This window comes from Centropristis striata, chromosome 17 (genome assembly GCF_030273125.1).
Source record: "Centropristis striata isolate RG_2023a ecotype Rhode Island chromosome 17, C.striata_1.0, whole genome shotgun sequence".
Classification (NCBI taxonomy): domain Eukaryota; kingdom Metazoa; phylum Chordata; class Actinopteri; order Perciformes; family Serranidae; genus Centropristis; species Centropristis striata.
The window spans coordinates 2321556-2347115 of record NC_081533.1 but is presented as its reverse complement, the minus strand read 5'-3'; the positions used below and the strand labels follow the sequence as shown (position 1 = coordinate 2347115).

Genomic DNA, 25560 nt, shown 5'->3' with positions numbered 1-25560 from the left:
GTCATGTTGATCCTGCCTCCAGCAGGTGGTTTGAGTTTGAGTCCCCTGGTTTAGACTGTGGTGATCTAAATTCTAAAACTATACTGTAAAAACTCACAGACACAGTTAAAATGTTATTTACTGTATATTATATACAGTTTTAATGTTATTTTATTAGTTATATAATTAACACTGTTGTATCAAGAAAAGTGCATTTAATCCATGAACAGCATTTGTTTCACAGTGGAACATGAAAGTACAAACAAATGATAAATCAGTGTTTTCAATGAGTGTTTTTAAGATACTTTAGTTGATATCTTTGCCTCTGCTGCTTCAGTTTTTACTATTATTATTATTATTATTTGTCTCTATTCTCTAGTCTACAGTCCTTGTGCTGTTTTAACTAGAAAACTCACATGATTAGGAATGTTTAATAAACAGTAAAATACACTGTATGTGATGTTTTATTCAAGTTAATAAAGATCCAAGTTATTTGTTGTCCCTCTCTAGTGCAAAAAAAAATACATTTATTAACATTAAAAGTGTTTATAGAAACACAACTAATATAGATGACTTATTAGTATTACAGGAGTTTAACTAAAGATTCATTTAAATCCATAATAACAATAATTGATTAAAGATTTGCTAAACTCTGATTGGATTATTGGGGAATGAAATTGAAGTCAATATCAAATAAATAAACGAAAAAATAAATGTGGCTATAAAATGAACCCTGACATAAATAAAGGCTATAAAAATAGAATACATGTCGATAGAAAATTACAACAATGTTGAATTACAATAAGTCAACATAGTAATTAAATAAATAAATATATAATATTTTTTTTATTTACTAAATGTATTTATTTTTGGGGACTTTTATTTTCTATTTCCAGATTTTTATTTTTTATATTTTGATATAAATAAATGTCTTATTAAATGATAAAACTTTTTTTTTAAACTTATTTATTTACTGAACTATGTTGACTGATTTATATGTATACACATTTATTTCTAAGCTAATTTAATTTAAGGATTTATTTCAAAGCCATATTTATTTATTTGATATATATATATATATATATATATATATATATATATATATATATGAAATATATACATATATATTATTTATTTGTTCATATATATATATATAAATTTTTATTATATACATATATATATATATGCATTTTTTCTTTATTTTATATAATTCTATGATTGACTTAAATAGCATTCCATAGATTTACAGTATTTCTGAGCTTGTTCATGAAATTTAAAGGACCATACTAGTATTTATTTCATTTTTTTAACCCTTTTCTAAACCCTGTGTTTACTTTAAATCACTGCTGATTATTTTTCAAAACTTTGTCAACTTTTAGATACATTTTCTGGTCATTCACTGCAAATGTGGTATGAATATTTGCTTGCAAAACCTTCAAATGTGTTTTAAAAAAGCCAAAATAACAGTTTTTTTTCTTTGCTACTGAGGCCTAACAGTGTTCTAGTAGTAGTAGTAATAATAATAATAATAATAATGTGCTGGTTACTCCTGGCCCTGCAGTGACTCCAGCACGGCCCTCAGGATGGCGGCCACGGCGACGGCGCCGGGGTCGGGCAGCGTGAGGCGCTCAGCCGCGATGTAGCTGGCTCGCCCCGCCCTCGCTGTGAGGTCACGGGTCGACTCCGCCCCCGAGGACGCTTTCTAAGACAGAGAGGAATAAAAAGAATTATATTATATATTATATTAAGAATTATATATATTAATTACTTTAAAAAGACACAAAAATGACCAAAAAAATACACAAAATTACTAAAAAAGACACAAAAATGACCAAAAAAAGACACAAAATTACTAAAAAAGACACAAAATGACAGAAAAAAACCCTAAATTACTTTAAAAAGACACAAAAATGACCAAAAAAAGACACAAAATTACTAAAAAAAGACACAAAATTACTAAAAAAAAGACACAAAATGACTGAAAAAATACTAAGTTCCCAAAAAAAGACACAACATTACTAAAAATAGACACAATGACCAAAAAGACACAACATTACTAAAAAAGACACAAAACGACCAAAAAAAAGACACAAAATGACCCAAAAAGACAAAAAAATGACCAAAAAAAATACAGAAAATTACTAAAAAAGACAAAAAATTACCAAAAAAATACAGAAAATTACTAAAAAAGAAACAAAATTATTAAAAAAAAGACACAAAATTCCCCCCAAAAAGTAATTAAAGGGACCTTCCACACACAACACGGTAAAGTGCCATTCATATAAAACTCACATTAAACTTTCATATCAAGGTGGGGGCCACAAAATATCATCACGAGGGCCACAATTGGCCCACGGGCTGCCAGTTTGAGCCCCCTGCTCTACAGGCTTTAATATAATCTATATAATAAGAGTTAATGCACCTGTACAGCAGCCTGCAGTACGTCCATGTGGCCACCAGGAGGAGCTGCTGTCAGCTTCATCAGCTCCTCAGCAGCAGGACACAGAGCGTCCAGCTGGAGACACACAGGAGAATATTATGTTGAAAACAGAAAAGATGAGAGAAGTATGAGAGAAATGAAAGAAGGACCGTCCTACCATGGTTCTGTCTCCAGGCTCAGCTCCTCCGTATCTGCAACAGTTCATGTTACACTTTGTTACTCTACTGACCTGCTGATTCAGATTTTTTTTTATAACTCACAGCTGAACCTTCAATGTTTGAATCTTATTTAATTGAAAAACAATAACACAGCAGTATTTTTCTTTAACAAATAAAGGAAATCACAATGTCTGAGGTAGTTAATAAAATATTGAACTTAAAATAAATAGCAGCAATTTACAGGACAAACTAACAAAAGAACTGCAACCATAAATAAAGTGTCCTGAGTTTAACATACATACAACTAGGGATGGGCATCGATTTTAGAATATTACAATAGTCATTAAATCATAAAAAAATTGAATAGTTCATCACATAAGGAAAGGAAAAAGATAGCATAGATAGCATTCAATGATACAGCGTGGCGGCTAGATGCCAAACTGTAGAAGAAGAAACAACCAGAGGAGGTTTTCCACAAGTTATATTAGCCCCCAGAGGGATTTAGAGACTCTGGAGGTGACATGCGGTTTTCCCCGTCGCTAACTGTGCACAACGTCAGCAGCTGATCATAAACAAAGCAGCATGGCTAATTATGCACAGAGTCTCCGCTGATCATAAACATCGTCATTGTGAATTAACCAGCATCGCTAACTGTGCACAGAGTGTCTGGTGCTTGTTGTAAACAAACAGAGATCACTAAGTGAACACCTCCTGCAGCAGCAGCACATACACACTGTACTGCTCCAGAGCTAACTGTTAGCCTGTTAGCACATACACACTGCACTGCTACAGCGCTAACTGTTAGCCTGTTAGCACATACACACTGTACTGCTACAGAGCTAACTGTTAGCCTGTTAGCACATACACACTGTACTGCTACAGAGCTAACTGTTAGCCTGTTAGCACATACACACTGCACTGCTACAGCGCTAACTGTTAGCACATACACTCTGTACTGCTACAGAGCTAACTGTTAGCCTGTTAGCACATACACACTGTACTGCTACAGAGCTAACTGTTAGCCTGTTAGCACATACACACTGTACTGCTACAGTGCTAACAGTTAGCCTGTTAGCACATACACACTGTACTGCTGCAGAGCTAACTGTTAGCCTGTTAGCACATACACACTGTACTGCTACAGAGCTAACTGTTAGCCTGTTAGCACATACACACTGTACTGCTACAGAGCTAACTGTTAGCCTGTTAGCACATACACACTGTACTGCTACAGTGCTAACAGTTAGCCTGTTAGCACATACACACTGTACTGCTGCAGAGCTAACTGTTAGCCTGTTAGCACATACACACTGTACTGCTACAGAGCTAACTGTTAGCCTGTTAGCACATACACACTGTACTGCTACAGAGCTAACTGTTAGCCTGTTAGCACATACACACTGTACTGCTACAGTGCTAACAGTTAGCCTGTTAGCACATACACACTGTACTGCTGCAGAGCTAACTGTTAGCCTGTTAGCACATACACACTGTACTGCTACAGAGCTAACTGTTAGCCTGTTAGCACATACACACTGTACTGCTACAGAGCTAACTGTTAGCCTGTTAGCACATACACACTGTACTGCTACAGTGCTAACAGTTAGCCTGTTAGCACATACACACTGTACTGCTGCAGAGCTAACTGTTAGCCTGTTAGCACTTACACACTGTACTGCTACAGAGCTAACTGTTAGCCTGTTAGCACATACACACTGTACTGCTACAGAGCTAACTGTTAGCCTGTTAGCACATACACACTGTACTGCTACAGAGCTAACTGTTAGCTTGTTACCCCTATTTCTCAGTATTGTTTAATCATTGAATTTGCTTTATTACAGACGCACACACACACACACACACACACACCTTCTCATGGCCTGCGTCCCAGCATGCACTGCAGCAGCCCAGGCTGCGGCGTTGCTCCGCCCCTCAGTCACATGACCCGCCGCCGCCGTCAGGAACAGACTGTACAGCTGACACACACACACACACACACACACACACACACATCAGTGTGATAAATGCAGCTGAAGACGTCCAGTACTTCCTGTGACCATGTTTGGACCTACCGCTCCTGAAGACCCGCCCATCTTCTCCTGCAGCAGAGCGGCGAGGACCGACAGCAGTTGCCCGGGGCAACCGGGGACCCCGTGGTCCTTGAGCCAGTCCTGGACGGCTGACGGAGGATTTACACTGTTTAATCGTCACTTTAAAGGTCTTTAAAGATCATCTGCTGGTACTACTCAGTGTTCTGTACCTTTAGCAGCCTGAGCGTGCGTGTTGCCACAGTCTCCGTCTCCGGCGGCGCGGTCCAGAGCGTTCAGCTCGTCCTGCTGCTGCAGCAGCGTGGAACAAACCCTCAACAACACGCTACGCAGCACAGGACTCAGAGGCCCTGGACACACAAAACACACACACTTTACTCATTCATGTGAACTATATACAGCCAAAAATAATCAGTCTGCACAGCAGCTGAGACCAACAGTCTCAGAGTGGTACCTGCGGCCTCCAGCGCTGTTTCCACATTTATTTTTTGACAAATCTCCCTCCCCACTCTAGCGATGATGTCATCCACTCTAGCCTCTCCATAGGGTTACATTGGGGGGATTTTTTGCCGTGTTTTTGCCGAATAATTTGAAAACCGTTTGGTGAAACCCTTAGAACAGGGGTGTCAAACTCTGGCCCGTGGGCCAAATTTGGCCCGCAGTGTAATTTTATTTAGCCCTTGAGGCAATACCAAATTATTATCTTATTATTGTGCTATAAAAGCTGACCCGCCGGTATTATACGGTGCATTTACCGCTAATACTACAAATCCCACAATGCCCTGCTGTTGTTTTGGCTCGTCAATCAGGACAGGACCCAGAAACGCTCCTCTGTGACAGTCGTCATAGCAACCTCAAGCTAGAGCTGTCTCCCAGCTACCCCTTCCCAAAAATGGAGAAAAGAAAGGCAGAATTTATTAACCTGTTGAAAAAGTTTATTTTGATATTTAAATCAGAAGGATGCAAATAGAAAAGAGGCATACGATTTTTATTTATTTTTTATTTAATAAATTAATGACATTGATGTGTTTTTTATTTGAAATTTGATTTTGCATGTCTGCACTATTTAGTTATATATTGTATGTTTATAAGCGTTGCTGGTTCCATATTTAATGTTAAAGCAAAACATGTTTGGTATATATTAAAAGGTTTATTTGTTCAATGTTGGCCCGCGATTTTATTCAAGTTTTAAATTTTGTTTGTGTATTTGAGTTTGACTCCCCTGCCTTAGAAAGTCATAGCACACTTGTCACGGCCGAGCCGGTCGATTTGATACCTTTTTAGTGTAGTAAGTAGTCATCCGGAAAAAAACATGGAAGAAACCAAAGAATAAATAGGAAGAAGCCCGGTGGAGAGAATATAGTGGCTCTATCAAGAACACTCAAATAAACAGAGTTGTTGTTGACTACAAGTGAGAAACCAGACTACAGGCGGTAGAATATTCTCCTCTTTGTTGCTGCTCCTCTAACACGTCATGACGTACAAACTGAGCACTAATTCCATAGAAACATGGTGAATGAAGTGTGTAACCAACCTTCAGAGTGAGTGGCGTCCTGTGGCCGAGTGCTCGCCGTCTGAGGCTCCGTCAGGTAGCTGCGTCCGCTGACACACGTCCTGCTGAGGTTGGGCCAGGAGGGGGCGCTGGTCTCAGCGTCTACAGGGGACACAGGAGCTTAAACACGTCTGTTGGTCCCACGCTTCTATCTTTGTGGGGACCATTTGAGTTTTTTTAGACATTTGGCCTCATGCAAGAACAGACACACACACACACACACACACACACACACACACACCCCAATCCAACACACACACACACCCCAATCCAACGCACACACACACACACACACACACACACACCGCAATGCAACACACACACACCCCAACACATAAACACACCCCAATCCAACACACACACACACACACACACACACACACCACAATGCAACACACACACACACACACACCCCAATCCAACACACACACACACACACACACACACCGCAATGCAACACACACACACCCCAACACATAAACACACCCCAATCCAACACACACACACACACACACACACACACACACACACATACACATACATACATGTCTTTAATAGTTGTGAGGACCACCACTTCCCCTAGCCCAACACACACATTTCAGGGTTTACCATCTCTGTTAGGACCTTCCCTGAAATTCATACAGATGATTAATTAAGGCCTTTAGAGGCTATCCTAGCATTTTCTTTGTGAGGACTGGAAAAAATGTCCTCACAACTACAAATGTCCTCACAATGTTGGTATTCTGCCATGGGTTGGTCCTCACAACTATATGAAGACAAACACACACACACACACACCGCAATGCAACACACACACACCCCAACACATAAACACACCCCAATCCAACACACACACACACACACACACACACACACACACCCCAACACTCACATATTAGTACACATACACATATTAGTATTTCCATTTTTGAAGTACAAGTACCTGAAAAGTACAGTACTATTGAGTAAATGTACTTAGTTACTTTCCACTGGTCACAAGTTTAACCAAACAAACGAGCGTGATATCTGTGTTTGCTCACCAAACAGTCTGAGTGTTTCCTGGTCGGCCTTCATCAGAGTCAGAGACACGCCCGCCATCTCCAGTGATGTCATGAACGACCCCGCCATCACCCTGGAAACCACCACACCTCCCCCCTCTGGAACGGGACGTGAGGAGTGTTAAAGAGAGGTAAAGACGCTACACAGCTCTACATATAAATGTAACAAATAATACAAGTGAAGCTAATACATTTATATTAAATGTATGTTATTGATTTTTCAGAATACATTTACTGTATATGATATATATGTCCAATCACTTAGGAACTGAGTTGGAAATTACGAACATGGCCAAAATGAACATTTCTATTTGATCAAATAATCATCTAGTGATATTCTCAATAGCTTTAAATAATTCTTTGACCCAGAAAATGTAGATTTTGACACCAAGATTGACCTTCTGAGTGGCTTGAAAGATATATTGGTTCTCATAGATTTTGTATGGCTGCCATCTCCGATCCACAATCTTTGTCCCCATTCTTCGCCTGACTAATCTTTTAGTTTCATATGATCCCAGTATCTCTAGTAAAAAAAAAAAGCCTCCTGACTAACAGCTCTCTGGCTTGGAGGAGGTTCTTTTTAACGTTTCCATGGTTACCCAGACAGACGATGGCGGCTCTCGTCACCACGGCGATCTCAAGACACGACAGAGCGCCGAGGTTGTTCACACACACGACCACACTGTCTCCTGCAGGGAAAAACAACAACTCACACTGAGTTAAAATAAATAAATAAATAAATAAATAAATGGTGTTAAAGGTGAATATGAACAGAGGCTCGGTGACACTCAGAGGACCTGGTTTAAGAGGAAGATGTGATTGGCTGTCAGGGTTGGTCATGTGATCGATCATCATCTTCACCACCTCGTCTGCAGACGCCACCTGATGAACACAATAAATGGAGGAAAATAAGAAAGAATAAGTGAAAATATAAACAGATAAAAGGGTCAACAGAGACATTTAACTAGTAGATTTATGCTGAGTCACCTTTGACCTTTTGATTCCAGGTTCACCGTGGATCCCTGAACGAGATACAAAGAAAACACAGACATTACTTCCATTTATCTCAGATTTTTTTTCTCCTTTGTGGGACATTTTTTAACAGATATTAAGGTTTACATAGAGTTTTTTTTTCCTTAGAGCAGCATTGCAATTCTAACAAAAACATTTTTGAATATGAATAAAAATACAGAGGAAAAACCCTCAGTGTTCGTCCTACATAAACAAAGCAGCATAGCTAATTATGCACAGCGTCTCCGCTGATTATAAACATAGTGATCCTGAATTAACCGGCTGTGCACCAAATGTCCGGCCCCCGCGGCTCGTTAAGAAGAGCCTCCGGCCCCCGCGGCTCGTTAAGAAGAGCCTCCGGCCCCCGCGGCTAGTTAAGAAGAGCCTCGGGCCCCCGCGGCTCATTAAGAAGAGCCTCCAGGCCCCCGCAGCTATTTAAGAAGAGTCTCCGGCCCCCGCGGCTCGTTAAGAAGAGCCTCCGGCCCCCGTGGCTCGTTAAGAAGAGCCACTGGCCCCCGCGGCTCGTTAAGAAGAGCCTCCGGCCCCCAAGGCTCGTTAAGAAGAGCCTCCGGCCCCCGCGGCTCGTTAAGAAGAGCCTCCGGCCCCCGCGGCTCGTTAAGAAGAGCCTCCGGCCCCCGCAGCTCGTTAAGAAGAGTAAGAACAAGTCTCCAAAAGTCTCCAAAAACACCAGAAAAAGTCGCCGGATTTGTCTCCAGTCGCTTTTTGAAAAATAGTTGCTAAGGGGGTCTGAAAAGACGCTAAATATAGCAACAAAGTTGCTAAGTTGGCAACACTGCTTCACCGGCTTTTACAATTGCGCGTGTTGTTGTGGCGTCGATTACTACGTCACATCCTGCTTAGTGTTCTATCCAATCAGCAACCAGGCTTTTTTCAGGGGAGAAAAACGGCCCTGCTCTTCTACAGGACCAAAAAAAAGTCCTGTCAAAAGACCGCTCTGGACCGCTCATCTTCAAATTAGGGGCGTTTCGGTGAGCGAGTCCCGCCTCATTCAGGGTATTGGTCTGTAGTGGAAACAGCCTTACTGATACTTATCAGTTCAGGGAGTTAAAAGCCCTATCAGACTGATGATCCTGGACCTGTCTCTCTCTCTCTTTTACACTTTTCCACCTGTTCTCTTTCTCCTCCTCCATCCCTCCGTCCTCCCTCACCCAGTCCCAGCTCCATGTCTCCTGGCGGCAGGTCGAAGGACGGCAGGCAGCCTGGGACGCTGCAGGGGGACAGACTCACCCCCAGGGTCCCTGGGACACACACAGGAAGATAACACTGTAGTGTTCAACATGCTTATTTCTAGATTTAATAATCTTAATTTAAGAAATCTTGTCAAGGTAAATTATCTGTCCATGCAGCAAGATAATTTCTCTCAGATTTACTGTTTTATCTTATTAACACCTTTTTTTGCAGTGAGGTGTTTCTGAAGAGCTTCTAGTGAAACAGAGACTCACCGATCCCCTTTAAAACCTCCGTCACCTTGGAAACGATCTGGTCCAATGAGCAGCCTTCCTCTGCCAAGGCTCCTGCCAGCTGACAGAACACATCGACACATTTATAAAAGCAGGTATCAGGAGGTGAAACATTGAAATAAACAGTTTAACATCTGGGCTGGTGAGCTGCATTGTGGGAAACGTAGGATCTTGTGTTTTGGGAGTTTTATACCAAATCTCTGGCGCTTCAATAGCCGTGTTTCGACTCGGGGGAAGAGTGGCCACCGGAAAAGTCTCAGGCCACGAGAAAAAAAGTGACAAATTTAAAGAAAAAAGTGACATATTTAAAGAAAAAAAAACAACAAATTTACAAGAAAAAAGTGACAAATTTAAAGAAAAAAGTGACAAATTTTAAGGAAAAAAATTACAATTTTTAAAGAAAAAGTGACAAATTTAAAGAAAAATGTTGACAAATTCACAAGAAAAAAGTGACAAATTTATGAGAAAAAAGTGACAAATTTATGAGAAAAAAGTGACAAATTTATGATGAAAAAGTGACAAATTTAAAGAAAAAAGTCACAAATTTATGAGAAAAAAGTGACAAATTTTAAGAAAAATATTGACAAATTTATGAGAAAAAAGTGACAAATTTTAAGAAAAATATTGACAAATTTACAAGAAAAAAGTGACAATTTTAAAGGAAAAAAGTGACAAATTTACAGTGAAGACAGTGACATGAGGTTGAAAGCTCCGGAAACAGCAGGTGCAGTAAATGGACGACTTGTTTTAAAGCACTGTTTATTTACAGTGTTGTTGTTGTTTACCTTGTGTATGAAGACGGTGCCACACAGCCCTCTCCTGCCGGCCTTACTGGGCCGGTCGAAGGCGCAGTCCTCGGCAACGATCACCATGTCCACGGCGACGCCGTGGTTACGGGCCTGCTCGGCAGCCAGGCCGAAGTTGAGGCGGTCGCCGGTGTAGTTCTTGACGATGAGGAGGACTCCAGACGCTCCTGGAGGAAGATGCATCACAGTCAGGACTCCATCTAACACACTCTTTCACTTTAACAGGTTTCATTAAAACATCTGCACCTCATTGTACCGTACATGCCTTTAATACATGTGTTTCACTTAAAGAGCAGACATGAGATCAAAGCATTTTTACCGCTTCATTTTGAAGAAATAAAGTTTCATGCAATTATTTCAACCGATATTGCTGAATCACGTTTTTAGAGTGAATTATCACTTTTGCATCATTACTCAGATTTTTTTATTGAAAAAAAATTTGGTAACGCTTTATAATAAGGTCCTTAATAACCATTACTTAACAAGTAATAAGGCATTGTTCTCGCTTTAGATCCGCTAGTTGCAAAAAGCATAGTTAACTTATAGTTAACTTATAATAGATGAGCAATAAAGTATATTTTAATATCAATAAGCAAACAAAATAAGATTAATAAAGGCATGGCAAAGACATAATGGGTGGGTCATGGGTGTTTGTAATGCCATTATTAACACTTATATAAGCTTATAAACACACAATAATGTTAATAAGCATCTTGTAAGGACTTACAAGGGCCTTATTACTTGTTAATTAATGGTTATTACAAGGACCTTAATATAAAGCGTTACCAAAAATTTCCATTCAAATATTTTTAGTCCTTTTTACATTAAACACTCACAGTAGTACTCAACTCAAACTCAAAAGAAAATAATAGTAATACGACTTAAATAAATAAGACATATATACTTACACAATGAGCTCAGAGAAAGAGAAATAATGGAGAAACCCTCATGTACTTTACCTGCATCGTGCAAGCAGAGAATGGCAGCCAGGATGCTGGCAGGAGGCGGAGAAGCAAAAACTCCACCTGCTACAGCTGCTGACAGCATTCCTGCTCCAATAAAACCTGCAGACAGACAGACAGACAGACAGACAGACAGACAGACAGACAGACAGACAGACAGACAGACTAGAGAGTGAGACAAATAATAGTCAGGCGGCTTAGCTAAATAAAGGGGACACGCTGGACAAAAGCACCACATTTTTATCACCATGGGTTTAAATTTTTGGTAGGAGCCACTTCATCAAGATGGCCGATCCGAGATGGCACCCATATAAAGTCTATGAGAACCAATATATCTTCCAAGCCACACAGAAGGTCAATCTTGGTGTCAAAATCTACATTTTCCTTGTCAAGGAATCATTTAAAGCTGTTGAGAATATCACTAGATGATTATTTGATCAAATAGAAATGTTCATTTTCACTCAGACTGGTAGGCAACTCGCTTCAAGTGCTGCAGCAGAGAATCCTAAACTGAAAATGTCTGGAATCTAATAATTATGTAAATACATGGCCAAAATGAACATATCTATTTGATCATCTAGTGATATTCTCAGTAGCTTTAAATTATTCTTTGACCCAGAAAATGTATATTATGACACAAAGATTGACCTTCTTAGTGGCTTAGAAGATATACTGGTTCTCATAGATTTTATATGGCTGCCATCTCCGATCTGCAATCTTGATGAATTGGCTCCTACCAAAAATTGAAACCTATAGTGATAGAGAGCATGTGGAAAAAATGTGGTGCTTTTGTCCGACGTGTCCCCTTTCTTCTCAAATCTGGTCCTAAGCCGCCGGACTATAAACACTGAGATCATTCAAAGGAACTCTGTGTGTTGTTTTTAAACTCTTTGAGTCCTACCCCCGTGAGCCGGCTCGTGCCCCGACCCCCCTCCAGACACCAGGCCCACTTTGCCCCTCAGCTGGTCCAGGTCGGAGCGCAGCAGGACCCTGTGGCCCTTCAGCAGAGAGAGGCTCCCACTGGCCCTCACCAGCCCACAGAGGGCCTCGTCCACACAGCTGTCCACCGAGTTTATCAGCTTCTTTTTGGGCTGAGAGAGAAACAAATAATGCACAAACAGAATGAGTAATAAGCTCCAAAAATACTATGTTTCATATGTTCAAATATATAAAATCTGTCCTGTACACTGTAAAAAATGTCTTTTACGGTGAAAAACTGCTAAACCATGACAGTAAAAGACGTAAAATGATAAATGGGTTAATTCAGTTTCAGTAACAATGAAACACTGTAAATGTATATATCAGCCAAAACAGTATTTTTTACATTTTAATACATAAATTACTCCACTGTAAAATACACTGGCACCAAGTTTGTAGTAAAAATATACTGTAATATATATACAAGACATCATTTTTGCATTTATTTTTTGTAAAAAATACTTTTTCTCACTGTTAAATGTACTAAAAACCATATCTCTAACAGAAATATACTGTAATATTTAATGGTAAAATCTTTAATTTATGCAGCATTTATTACGTATTTTCTTGTCAATTATATGGCAGAACAGCGTTTCTATTGATGGATAAAACTTTTTATTTTTTTACGATAAAATATGGAATAAAATGGCAATCTTAAACGTGAAATCAACAGTGCTAATATAATTTTACCGTAATATTAGAAAAAAGTTGCATCTTATTTATTACGGTAAAGTTCTGGCTGGTTTTTTACCGTTTTTTTCACAGTGTACTAAAACATAAAACTCTGCAGAACAAGAAAACTTTAATAACAGAAAAATAAATAATAAAATAGGAATAACAGAACCTTTTTTTGCATGCATCTGGACAATTAACTTTTAGTGTGGAGTATTTTTACAGTGTGGAAGTCAAGGCTACATGTGTGCATGTGTGTGTCTGTCTGATAATGACGTCAGTACACACACATACACAAACACGCAGTGAAATCCAAGTTGACACAAGCTGCCTCATAAACTTTGATGTGCAACAACAGTGAGCTGTAGTCCAGCTGCCCCTGCATGGACTCTGATCCTGCAGAGTAACAAGTGAGCAGAGAAAGCTAACTGAGCCAGACTGAGAATAAAAAGACTCTGTTATGTTTCATATCTGACTAAAATCACTCCCAGAATGATTCTCTGCTCAGTGAGCTCCGATCATATCTGCAGATTCAATCTTTACCTCCATTTACACTTCTTGCTTCTTCTCCTTCCGACAGACAGCAGGTAGAACCAGAAGAGTCACAGGATTGTGCAAGAATGACACCGGATGTGATGCAGATTTGCCGTCAAAATAAAAGCCTATGATATTTTTTATTAACCCTTTGGAGTTTGGGGCTATTTTGTCAGTTACCATGATTTGATTTGATTGGTATCATTGTTTTCAGCACAACCTCACCTATATGACCTGATTATTCTTTTTTTATAAGTTTTGACTGACTGGATCAACATAATAAAACACAAAAAACACACACACAATTTATTTTTTATTTTTACAAAAAACACACAAAAAACAAAAAATTACAAAAAACACAAAAACCCATAAGAAATACACACAAAATAACACAAAACACACACAAAATTTCAAAAAACACAAAATCGTAATTAATTCAATATTTTCGACTTACGAAATTTACAATTTTCTTTTAACTTTGTTCTCGGAATTAATTCAATATTTTTGTCTTTATTCTCGTAATTAATTCAATATTTTCGACTTTATTCTAGTAATTAATTCAATATTTTCGACTTCATTCCCGTAATTAATTCAATATTTTCGACTTTATTCTCGTAAATAATTCAATATTTTCAACTTTATTCTCATAATTAATTCAATATTTTCGACTTTATTCCCGTAATTAATTCAATATTTTCGACTTTATTCTCGTAAATAATTCAATATTTTCAACTTTATTCTCATAATTAATTCAATATTTTCGACTGTATTCTTGTAATTAATTCAATATTTTCGACTTTATTCTCGTAATTAATTCAATAATTTCGACTTTATTCTCATAATTAATTCAATAATTTCAACTTTACTCTCGTAATTAATTCAATATTTTCGACTTTATTCTTGTAATGAATTAAATATATTCGACTTTATTATCGTAATGAATTCAATATTTTCGACTTTATTCTTGTAAATAATTCAATATTTTCAACTTTATTCTCGTAATTAATTCAACATTTTCGACTTTATTCTTGTAATTAATTCAATAATTTCGACTTTATTCTCATAATTAATTCAATAATTCCAACTTTACTCTCTTAACTAATTCAATATTTTCGACTTTATTCTTGTAATGAATTAAATATATTCGACTTTATTCTTGTAATGTATTAAATATATTCGACTTTAGTCTCGTAATGAATTAAATATTTTCGACTTTATTCTTGTAATTAATTCAACATTTTCGACTTTATTCTCGTAAACTCAGCATATAAAACATGCCAAACATGAAACAGACTACTACTAACATGTGTTTAATCAAACATTATATTTATATTATTTTATCAGTTTCCAGATGTGGTCCCTCTCCAGACCCCGCCCCCCCGGCCGGACCGCCCGGTGAGAACACCGAGCCCACCCTCCGGTTCCTCCTGCTGACGCACGGAGGCTCCAGCAGGCTCCTCCGCTCCTCCTCCGCTCCTCCGCTCCTCCGCTCCGCTCCGACCGGAGCAACATGCAGGATGGCGAGTGTGGAGACAGCCGCCGAACACGAGCGCATCCTGCGGGAGATAGAGAGCACAGACACCAACTGCATCGGGCCGACCCTCCGGTGAGTCCCTCCCCGACCCTCCTGCTCCCCTCCCCGGCTCCCCGGCGGCTGGTCCCTGGCCCCCCTCCCCGGTGGAGGCAGCTGATCCCCGGCCAGCTGAGCGCAGAGCCAGCGGCTAGCAGTTAGCTCCGAGTTAGCAACTCCGATAGCCTGCTTTAAAACTTTCACCGTCATGTGCCCATTATCGGACAGCTAACCGGCTAACTTTAGCAAACACAACAGATGGCTAATTAACATGATGGACACTTTCATGTAAACCTCCACAGCGTTGTGTCGGAACCTTTTCGACCTGTTTCACCACAATGTTCTCATTTTAGCTTTCGTGAAAAGTTTGTATAGAGCTGTTTGAGCAACTTGGGCTAAGCTAACTGAGCTAACTAACTAATTGTGATTCTGCTCACTGGTGTCACAGCCCACAGTGGGAGAGGAGTGTTTGTTTCTGGAGGCTAACAGCTCTCTGGCTGCTATAAACCGCTCTGGTGTTGCTCAACCAGGTTGGTCAACTTGTCCTGGAGGAGTTTTAGTGGCTGGTTGTTGCCAGTTAGCCTGCTAGGTTGGTTAGCAGCAGTCCAGATAATATGAAGGAGAGTCAGCTTCAGTCTGTGTGGACACAATGAATGAGAGTTAAGCTCATCTGGACGAGAAACAGAGAGAAAGAGCCTCTGGTTGGTGTCTGCAGGTAAAAAAGAGCCTCTGGTTGGTGTCTGTCAGGTGAAAAGAGCCTCTGGTTGGTGTCTGTCAGGTGATAAAGAGCCTCTGGTTGGTGTGTCAGGTGAAAAAGAGCCTCTGGTTGGTGTCTGCAGGTGAAAAAGAGCCTCTGGTTGGTGTCTGCAGGTGAAAAAGAGCCTCTGGTTGGTGTCTGCAGGTGAAAAAGAGCCTCTGGTTGGTGTCTGTCAGGTAAAAAAGAGCCTCTGGTTGGTGTCTGCAGGTGAAAAAGAGCCTCTGGTTGGTGTCTGTCAGGTGAAAAAGAGCCTCTGGTTGGTGTCTGCAGGTGATAAAGAGCCTCTGGTTGGTGTCTGAAAGGTAAAAAGAGCCTCTGGTTGATGTCTGCAGGTGAAAAAAAGAGCCTCTGGTTGGTGTCTGCAGGTGAAAAAGAGCCTCTGGTTGATGTCTGCAGGTGAAAAAGAGCCTCTGGTTGGTGTCTGCAGGTAAAAAAGAGCCTCTGGTTGGTGTCTGTCAGGTGAAAAAGAGCCTCTGGTTGGTGTCTGTCAGGTGAAAAAGAGCCTCTGGTTGGTGTCTGCAGATGATAAAGAGCCTCTGGTTGGTGTCTGAAAGGTAAAAAGAGCCTCTGGTTGGTGTCTGCAGGTGAAAAAGAGCCTCTGGTTGGTGTCTGCAGGTGAAAAAGAGCCTCTGTTTGGTGTGTCAGGGGACAAAGAGCCTCTGGTTGGTGTCTGCAGGTGAAAAAGAGCCTCTGGTTGGTGTGTCAGGTGATAAAGAGCCTCTGGTTGGTGTCTGCAGGTGATAAAGAGCCTCTGGTTGGTGTCTGCAGGTGATAAAGAGCCTCTGGTTGGTGTCTGCAGGTGAAAAAGAGCCTCTGGTTGGTGTCTGCAGGTGATAAAGAGCCTCTGGTTGGTGTCTGCAGGTGAAAAAGAGCCTCTGGTTGGTGTCTGCAGGTGAAAAAGAGCCTCTGGTTGGTGTCTTTCAGGTGATAAAGAGCCTCTGGTTGGTGTCTGCAGGTAAAAAAGAGCCTCTGGTTGGTGTCTGCAGGTGAAAAAGAGCCTCTGGTTGGTGTCTGCAGGTAAAAAAGAGCCTCTGGTTGGTGTCTGTCAGGTGATAAAGAGCCTCTGGTTGGTGTCTGCAGGTAAAAAAGAGCCTCTGGTTGGTGTCTGTCAGGTGATAAAGAGCCTCTGGTTGGTGTCTGCAGGTAAAAAAGAGCCTCTGGTTGGTGTCTGTCAGCTGTTCTGACTGCTGCTGTAATAACTGAGTGGAAACTGAACTCTTAGACTGAATGACTTTTCTGTTGTTTGTGGGGTTTCTGCCAGCCGACATGGTTTCACATCCCATTAGTGGGCAGGATGCAGCATTACTTCAGCTGCTGGACCTGTTTTCTGCTCAGTTTTAACCCTGTGGAGTGTCCGGCAGCTCCAAATAATCCAGACTTGTTGCCTTCATCAGACTAGAAAACAAAGCAGCGTGGAGCCCTACTGTAAATTTACCTCTAAAGTTCTGGCTGTAAACTCCATGAGGCCAGTTTCAGTTTGATGATGATATACCAAGTAAAACTGGAGACAAGCTCAAATAGATTTAGTATCAAATGATAGAACTGGATGGAACCCTCTTATATGTTAGATTTGACACCTTTGGTCACATTTGACACATTACATTTTTTTTATTGAGCATGATAGTGTTTTGAAAGTAAAAAATAGATTCAAAATCACATTTTATGTTGGACTAAAGGACTCAAAAAGACACAGAATGACCAAAAAAGACACAAAATGACTAAAAAAATACATGAAATGACTAAAAAAAGACACAAAATGACTAAAAAGACACAAATTGACAAAAAAATTACACAAAATGACTAGAAAAAGGTCAAAACACAAAATGAACAAAAAAGACATAAAAAAGACTGGACTTTCTTGAGCTTTATATTTATATATATATATATATATATATATATATATATATATATATACATACATACATACATACATACATACATACATTAATAACATAATGATAATAAATAATTAATTCATAAAAATACATTCAACTCTTCAACTGCTGTGCACTTCCACAACTTACTGACTGCTACATAAATATTAAATATTTATAATAAATAAAAATAAATCAGACCAAAAACAAATACATTTTCATCTTTTATCTTGTTTTATAATAAATATTTTAAACTGAAAATGACTAATGATGAACTTTTTGTGCTCGCTCAGAATAAACTGATGTGTTTTTGTCCAGTGTGTTTGAACTGATTGTCTAAAGCAGAAACAGGTAGTGAATGAAGAGGAACTGGACTATTGAAGGCTTGTATAAAGCTCTGTGTGTTTCTGTCTTGTGTTAGATAGACAGATAGACAGACAGACAGACAGACAGACAGATATCAGTGTTTCCCCTACATTCATTCATTACTTGCTCCGCTGCTGAAATCATCAATATCAATGTGCCACGAATGCTCAAAACTTGTTTTGAGTCATCAACGAGGCATCAAATCCTGTCGGACCCTCTTAGCCATCAGACATAAAAAAGACATCAGCATAAAAGGTGACGTTCAAGCTTATACGATAAGGTCGATATAGTGAGTAGCGCAGGTAACGTAACGTAACATAACATAACATGACATAAGGTAACAGCGTAGCTCCTCAGGGCAATGAGCGACAGTGTTGCCAACTTAGTGACTTTGATGCTACATTTAGGGACTTTTCAGACCCCCGAGCGACAATTTTTCTAAAAAGCTACTAGAGACAAATTTAGCGACTTTTTCTGGTGTTATTAGAGACGTTTCGGAGACTCGTTCTTCTTAAGGAGCCGCGGGGGGCCGGTGGCTCTTCTTAACGAGCCGCGGGGGCCGGAGGATCGTTAAGAAGAGCCACCGGCCCCCCGCGGCTCCTTAAGAAGAGCCACCGGCCCCCTGCGGCTCGTTAAGAAGAGCCACCGGCCCCCCGCGGCTCCTTAAGAAGAGCCACTGACCCTCGCGGCTCGTTAATAAGAGCTGCCGGCTGCTGAGGCTTGTTAAGAAGAGCCACCGGCCCCCCGTGCCTCGTTAAGAAGAGCCACCGGCCCCCCGCGCCTCGTTAAGAAGGGCCACCGCCCCCCGCGGCTCGTTAAGAAGAGTCACCGGCCCCCTGCGGCTCGTTAAGAAGAGCCACCGGCCCCCCGCGCCTCGTTAAGAAGGGCCACCGCCCCCCCGTGCCTCGTTAAGAAGGGCCACCGGCCCCCCGTGCCTCGTTAAGAAGAGCCACCGGCCCCCCGCGGCTCCTTAAGAAGAGCCACTGACCCCCGTGCCTCGTTAAGAAGAGCCACCGGCCCCCTGCGGCTCGTTAAGAAGCGCCACCGCTCCCGCGGCTCTTAAGAACTTCTCGCGATTTTTTGGAGCCAATAGCTACTTTCCTGACTGAGGAGTTGGCAACACTGCTCATGGCTACAGACACAGCAGCAAATTCTATGGGAAACACTGAGATATAATAAAATACTGAGGTATGATAGTAAGAGATATTCAGGCTTGTTATTTAGGACATTTACTGTCCCTGATGGGACGTGACTAAGCCCAGAGGTGTGAGTGAGTGAGTGAGTGAGTGAGTGAGTGTGTGAGCGTGTGTGTGTGTGTGCGTGTGTGTGTGTGTGTGTGTGTTCTGGCCTGCTCAAGATCCAGTTGTCATATGACTTGACAACTTTGTGTGACACCTCTGGCTGCTACATTCTCCTCTCAGTGTGTGAATGTGTGTGTGTGCGACTGTGTTTGTGTGACTGTGTGTGTGTCCATCTGTGTTTGTGTGTGCAAATGTGTGTGTCCGAATGTGTGTGTCTGTGTATTTGTGCATGTTTGTTTGTGTGTGTGTGTGTGTGTGTGTGCGACTGTGCGAGTGTGTGTGTGGCCATCTGCGTTTGTATGTGTGTGTGTGTGGCAGTGTGTGTGTGACCATGTATGTGTGCGACTGTGAGTGTTAGTGTGTGTGTGTGTGTGTGTGTGTGTGTGTGTGTGTGTGTGATGCTTCCTGTTCCTGTCAGACTCGTCTCAGTGTTTCCAGTTCAGACTCTACCTCTCTGAGTCTATGTTGGATCTGTCAGCTGCTATATTTATCTCAGCAACATGTTTAATAAAAAGGCTTTTAATAGGAAAATAATTCAGATGCTGAAGATGCAACTGTTGACCCCAGTTCGTCGTTTGTTGTTTGTTTGTTTACATATTTGGATGAGAGACAAACTGTTTCCGGATCCTTTGACTTTAGATGATTTGTAGTTCCTGTTTATTAAACACATGTTCTACATATTAAAACATAAAAACCTTTGTGGGACGACACATTTCTCTGCTGACTGCCTTTGGTTTGTTTGTGCATGAAGCAAATTATTGGATAGAACAAAACAAAAATAACTTAAACTGAAAAATGAAAATACAATTAGTAATTTATACTATATAAATATAGTAAATAAAATATAAATAAATAAATAAATATTATACAATATAAATAAATTGCTTTAAATATAATTTAACTGAAATACAAAAATAAAAAAATAAAAAAAATACAATTAGTAATTTATACTATATAAATATAATAAATAAATAGTATACTATATAAATAAATAGCTTTAAGTATAATTCAACTGAAATGCAAAACCCCCCCTAAAAAATACAATTAATATTAATATAAATTTATACTATATAAATATAGTTAATAAAATATAAATATATGAATAAATATTATACTATATAAATAAATAGCTTCAAGTATAATTTAACTGAAAATAAAAAAAAAACCCAATTAATTTATACTATATAAATATCTACAGAAATTAATAATATAATAAGGATAATAATACAATTAATTAATAAAAATGACACTGGAAGCAGTATCAAAATGACCAAAAAAAGACACAAAATGACAAAACAAGACACAAAATGACCAAAATATAAACAGAATTACCAAAAAGGACACAAAATTATTTAAAAAAAAATACACAAAATGACGCAAAAAATACACAAAATGACCAAAAAATACACAAAATTACTAGAAAAAAGACACAAAATTATTTGAAAAAGACACAAAATTACCAAAAAAGACACAAAATTATTTTAAAAAGACACATAAATTACCAAAACAAGACACAAAATTACCTCCCAAAAAAGTAATTAAAGGGACCTCCCACACACAACACGGTAAAGTGCCATTCATATAAAACTCACATTAAACTTTCATATCAAGGTGGGGGCCACAAAATATCGTCACGAGGGCCACAATTGGCCCGCGGGCCGCCAGTTTGAGACCCATGTGGTAGATTAATGGGTTACTAAACCATTAATCTACCACATGGAATATGTGAAGATGCACTGAAACATATTTATAATGATCTTTATAATCATGTAATCGTGTAATTAATTTTTTTTCAGGTGAGAACCCTGCAGTCGTGTTTTAGACAAAATCATTCCGGTCGGGTTTTGGAAAAAGTCACTTTTTACTACTTTCTTGCAACTTGTGGCCCAAATGATGAATTGATAAAGACATGAATTGTTACTACAACCCTATTTAGTTTTTTAAAGAACTATGTACATTTTAAGAATGTTGTCCTATTGAGCAACAATTATACTTTTTAGCTTTCTAATAAAGAGCAACATTTATTAATAGACCTGCAACTAATTTGCCTCCTTTGAATAGTAACTTTACTGGCAGGAGACTTTCAAACAGAGAAACAGGTTGGCGTACAGTGAGTGTGTGTGTGTGTGTGTGTATTAGTGTGTATTAGTGTGTATTAGTGTGTATTAGTGTGTTCTCCTGCAGCAGTGTGCAGGTCGAGGCTGGCCGCTACATTCCTCCTGACAGATCAGTCAGCGACTCCCTCAGGCCACACACATTCACCTAAACACACCAAGTACACACAAATGACACAAATTACCAAAAAAAGACACACGGTCATTTAGTGTATTTTTTTGTGTCAATTTTTTGGTCATTTTGTGTCCTTTCTTGGTGATTTTGTGTCATTTTTCGGTCATTTTGTGCCTTTTTTTGGTGATTTTGTGTCCTTTTCTCGTCATTTTGTGTCCTTCTTTGGTAATTTTGTGTCCTTTTTAATAATGTGTCATTTTTTTGTTCATTTTGTGTCTTTTTTGGGGGTCATTTAGTGTCCTTCTTTGGTCATTTTGTGTCCTTTTTCGGTCATTTTGTGTCCTTTTTTGGTCATTTTGTGTCATTTTTCGGTCATTTTGTGTCCTTTTTTGGTCATTTTGTGTCCTTTTTCGGTCATTTTGTGTCATTTTTTGGTCATTTTGTGTCCTTTTTCGGTCATTTTGTGTCATTTTTCGGTCATTTTGTGTCCTTTTTCGGTCATTTTGTGTCCTTTTTTGGTCATTTTGTGTCATTTTTCGGTCATGTGTCATTTTTCGGTCATTTTGTGTCCTTTTTCGGTCATTTTGTGTCATTTTTTGGTCATTTAGTGTAATTTTTCGGTCATTTTGTGTCCTTTTTTGGTCATTTTGTGTCCTTTTTCGGTCATTTTGTGTCCTTTTTCGGTCATTTTGTGTCATTTTTTGGTCATTTAGTGTCATTTTTCGGTCATTTTGTGTCCTTTTTGATAATGTGTCATTTTTTTGACAACCTGTAGAGCCTTGTGAGGCTCCAGAGCTGCAGGTTGCCTTCCCCTGGTTTAATCAACACACTAAGGTTCACCATGTTTCTCCTGGAGCTTTGAGGGACCGATAGAACCACCTCTCACCTGGTTTATCCATCATACCGTTTCTGGCACTTGTTTTGCCATTTTTGCTGCCTAATGTGTCTGCAGTTTGAGACGAGGACAGATAGTTTTCATCCTGCAGGGACACTGAGAACTGCTCCGTCATCTGTCTGTCCTCCTGTCTGTCTGTCTGCCTGTCTGTCTGTCTGTCTGTCTGTCTGTCTGTCTGTCTGTCTGTCTGTCTGTCTGTCTGTCTGTCCGTCCTCCTGTCTGTCTGTCTGTCTGTCTGTCTGTCTGTCTGTCCTCCTGTCTGTCTGTCTGTCTGTCTGTCTGTCTGTCTGTCTGTCTGTCTGTCTGTCTGTCTGTCTGCCTGCCTGCCTGCCTGCCTGCCTGCCTGCCTGCCTGTCACTCTTTCATCCCTGCTGTTATCAGACGGTCCTGTGTGTCTGTGCCCTTGTAAACTGGCTGTGTGTGTTTGTGTGAAGTGTAATGTGAGTGTGTCAGTTTCTCAGAGATCTGCTGCTGATTGGAACGAGATCTAAGAAAGAACAGGAAGATGATGTTTGGGATATTTATAATCCGTCATAAAATATGATCTGTTTCTCCAGACTGCTTGTTTTTTTGGAGGCTGTTCTTGTGATGATGTAACTTAAATTTGATACAATACGAGCTGACAGAGATGAAGTCACAGAGAGGTGTGTGTGTGTGTGTGTGTGTGTGTGTGTGTGTTCTTTCTGACTGACTGTACCGACTGATATCAAAGTATCATCTCTAGCAGGGATGGGAATAATTAATCAATGATCATTAATGGTTGTTAATAATTTGGTCGATCACGTGTAGTTTTTAAAGGATCTGTGTATTTTTTGCTTGTATCTCTGACTGTGTATCAGTCTCAGTGAAGTGAAACACGCTGAGCGTTCAGTTCTGTGGTCGTACGTCAATCAGCCAACGAGCTGAGAGTTAAGGTGATAAAGCTACGAGTTTACAAACTGCTGGATTTTTGGGTCATTTCGTGTCTTTTTTTGGGTCATTTTGTGTAATTTTTTGGTCATTTTGGGTCTTTTTTTGGGTCATTTTGTGTCTTTTTTGGGTCATTTTGTGTAATTTCTTGGTCATTTTGTGTCTTTTTGGTAATTTGTGTAATTTTTTAGTCATTTTGTGTCTTTCTCGGATCATTTTTTGTATTTTTTTGGTCATTTTGTGTCTTTTTTTGGTCATTTTGTGTCTTTTTTTTGGGTCATTTTGTGTAATTTTTTGGTCATTTTGTGTCTTTTTGGTAATTTGTGTCATTGTTTGGTCATGTGTTTTTTGTGTCTTTGGTAATTTGTGTAATTTTTTTGTAATTTGTGTCATTTTTTTGGTCATTTTGTGTCTTTTTTGGGTCATTTTGTGTAATTTCTTGGTCATTTTGTGTCTTTTTGTTAATATGTGTAATTTTTTAGTCATTTTGTTTCTTTCTCGGATCATTTTGTGTATTTTTTTGGTAATTTGTCTCATTTTTTGGTCATTTTGTGTCTTTTTTGTGTCATTTAGTGAATGTTTTGGGTCAGTGAATGAGTGTGTGTGTGCTGCTTCAGTAACAGCTGAATGTGTGTCAACTCCTCTTGTTTCTTATCTGAGTGTTTGTGGTCGGAGCTCATTCTGAGGTGTGAGCTTTGTTTCGTTGGCTAATCTAATCGCTGCTCTACAGTCGTGCTGCTGCAGGAACCTGTCACTCACTCTGAACACCTCTGTTAGTGTGTGTGTGTGTGTGTGTTCTTGTACTTCCTACATAGTGAGGACCAGGACACGTTTCTAACCAACAGAGTGAGGACATTTTTGCAAAGTGAGGACATTTCGGCCGGTCCTCACTTCTTTAAAGGCTTTTTTTTTTTAGATTTCAGACTTTGTTTTAAGGGTTAAAGGTTACATGATGATGATAATTAACTGAAACTGTATTGTGTGGTTACAAAACTAACTAAAATTATAGTGAAAATGTCCTTCGTTTTCCTCTTTGTCAACTTTTTTCATACATAATGAAGATGGATCAGACAAAGGAAATAAAGGAAACATTTACTGTGACCTCTTTTAATCTCCCACCCAACAAATACCCCATTACAAAACACTACAACTAATAAAAACTAAACTAAAACTAAATGATTTTTTTTTTTAAATTACTAAACTAAAACTAGCAAACTCACTCTAAAAACTAATTAAAACTAACTGGATTTGAAAACAAAAATTCACTGTTCCAATGGGAAGAAGTACAAGAGTGTGTGTGTGTGTGTGTGTGTCTGTGTTAGTGTGTGTGTGTGTGTGTGTGTGTGTGTGTGTGTGTGTGTGTGTGTGAGCTCCACCCTGTGTTTAACAGTGTGCAGCTGGTGACTTTCCTCAGATTTAGCCATTAATAACAGGGGACCTGTGTGTGTGTGTGTGTGTGTGTGTGTGTGTGTGTGTGTGGTTTTCGTCTATAACGCTGTGAAAATGCTTGTTTCTGATTGGTTGGAAGGTGCTGGACTGTTTTTTTTTTGCTCCTGTTACATTTTACTAATGTGTAATAAAGTCCTGCAGCTCTGTTGAATCAGCACAATGATGGCTCAAAGTAGCTAAAACTCTAAAATATCCTTTATCATTTGTGTCTTTTTTGTGCCCTTTTTGTGTATTATTTGGTCATTTTGTGTATTTTATAGGTAATTTGTGTCATTTTTTGAACTGACACAGCTCTATCTAGTGAATCAGCACAATGATGGTTAGAAGTAGCTACAACTCTAAAATATCCTTTATCATTTGTGTCTTTTTTGTGCCCTTTTTGTGTATTATTTGGTCATTTTGTGTATTTTATAGGTAATTTGTGTCATTTTTTGAACTGACACAGCTCTATCTAGTGAATCAGCACAATGATGGTTAGAAGTAGGTACAACTCAAAAATCTCCTTTGTGAGGTATGACACATTATAATGCC

The 25560-nt window shown here is 39.4% G+C and overlaps 2 protein-coding genes across 2 annotated transcripts in view; one reads left to right on the top strand and one right to left on the bottom strand.

Moving 5' to 3' along the window:
- Window positions 1-1150: 1150 nt before the first annotated feature.
- Window positions 1151-13759, bottom strand: tkfc (triokinase/FMN cyclase). Its single transcript, XM_059354716.1, has 17 exons — window positions 13689-13759; window positions 12397-12586; window positions 11493-11597; window positions 10513-10700; window positions 9710-9788; window positions 9416-9505; window positions 8223-8257; window positions 8033-8117; window positions 7835-7924; window positions 7218-7334; window positions 6160-6279; window positions 4838-4975; window positions 4650-4756; window positions 4447-4553; window positions 2577-2610; window positions 2402-2494; window positions 1151-1681 (listed from the first exon to the last, which is right to left on the bottom strand). The coding sequence occupies exons 1-17, from the start codon at window positions 13692-13694 to the stop codon at window positions 1523-1525; spliced, it is 1743 nt and encodes a 580-aa protein (XP_059210699.1). The 5' UTR covers window positions 13695-13759; the 3' UTR covers window positions 1151-1522.
- Window positions 13760-15033: 1274 nt separating this feature from the next.
- The window catches only part of exoc6b (exocyst complex component 6B), a 70023-nt gene continuing 59496 nt past the window's right edge, over window positions 15034-25560 (top strand). The window contains exon 1 of the mRNA XM_059354725.1: window positions 15034-15285. Coding sequence (XP_059210708.1) covers window positions 15197-15285 — 89 coding nt within the window. The 5' untranslated portion in view covers window positions 15034-15196. The remainder of the gene's footprint in view (window positions 15286-25560) is intronic.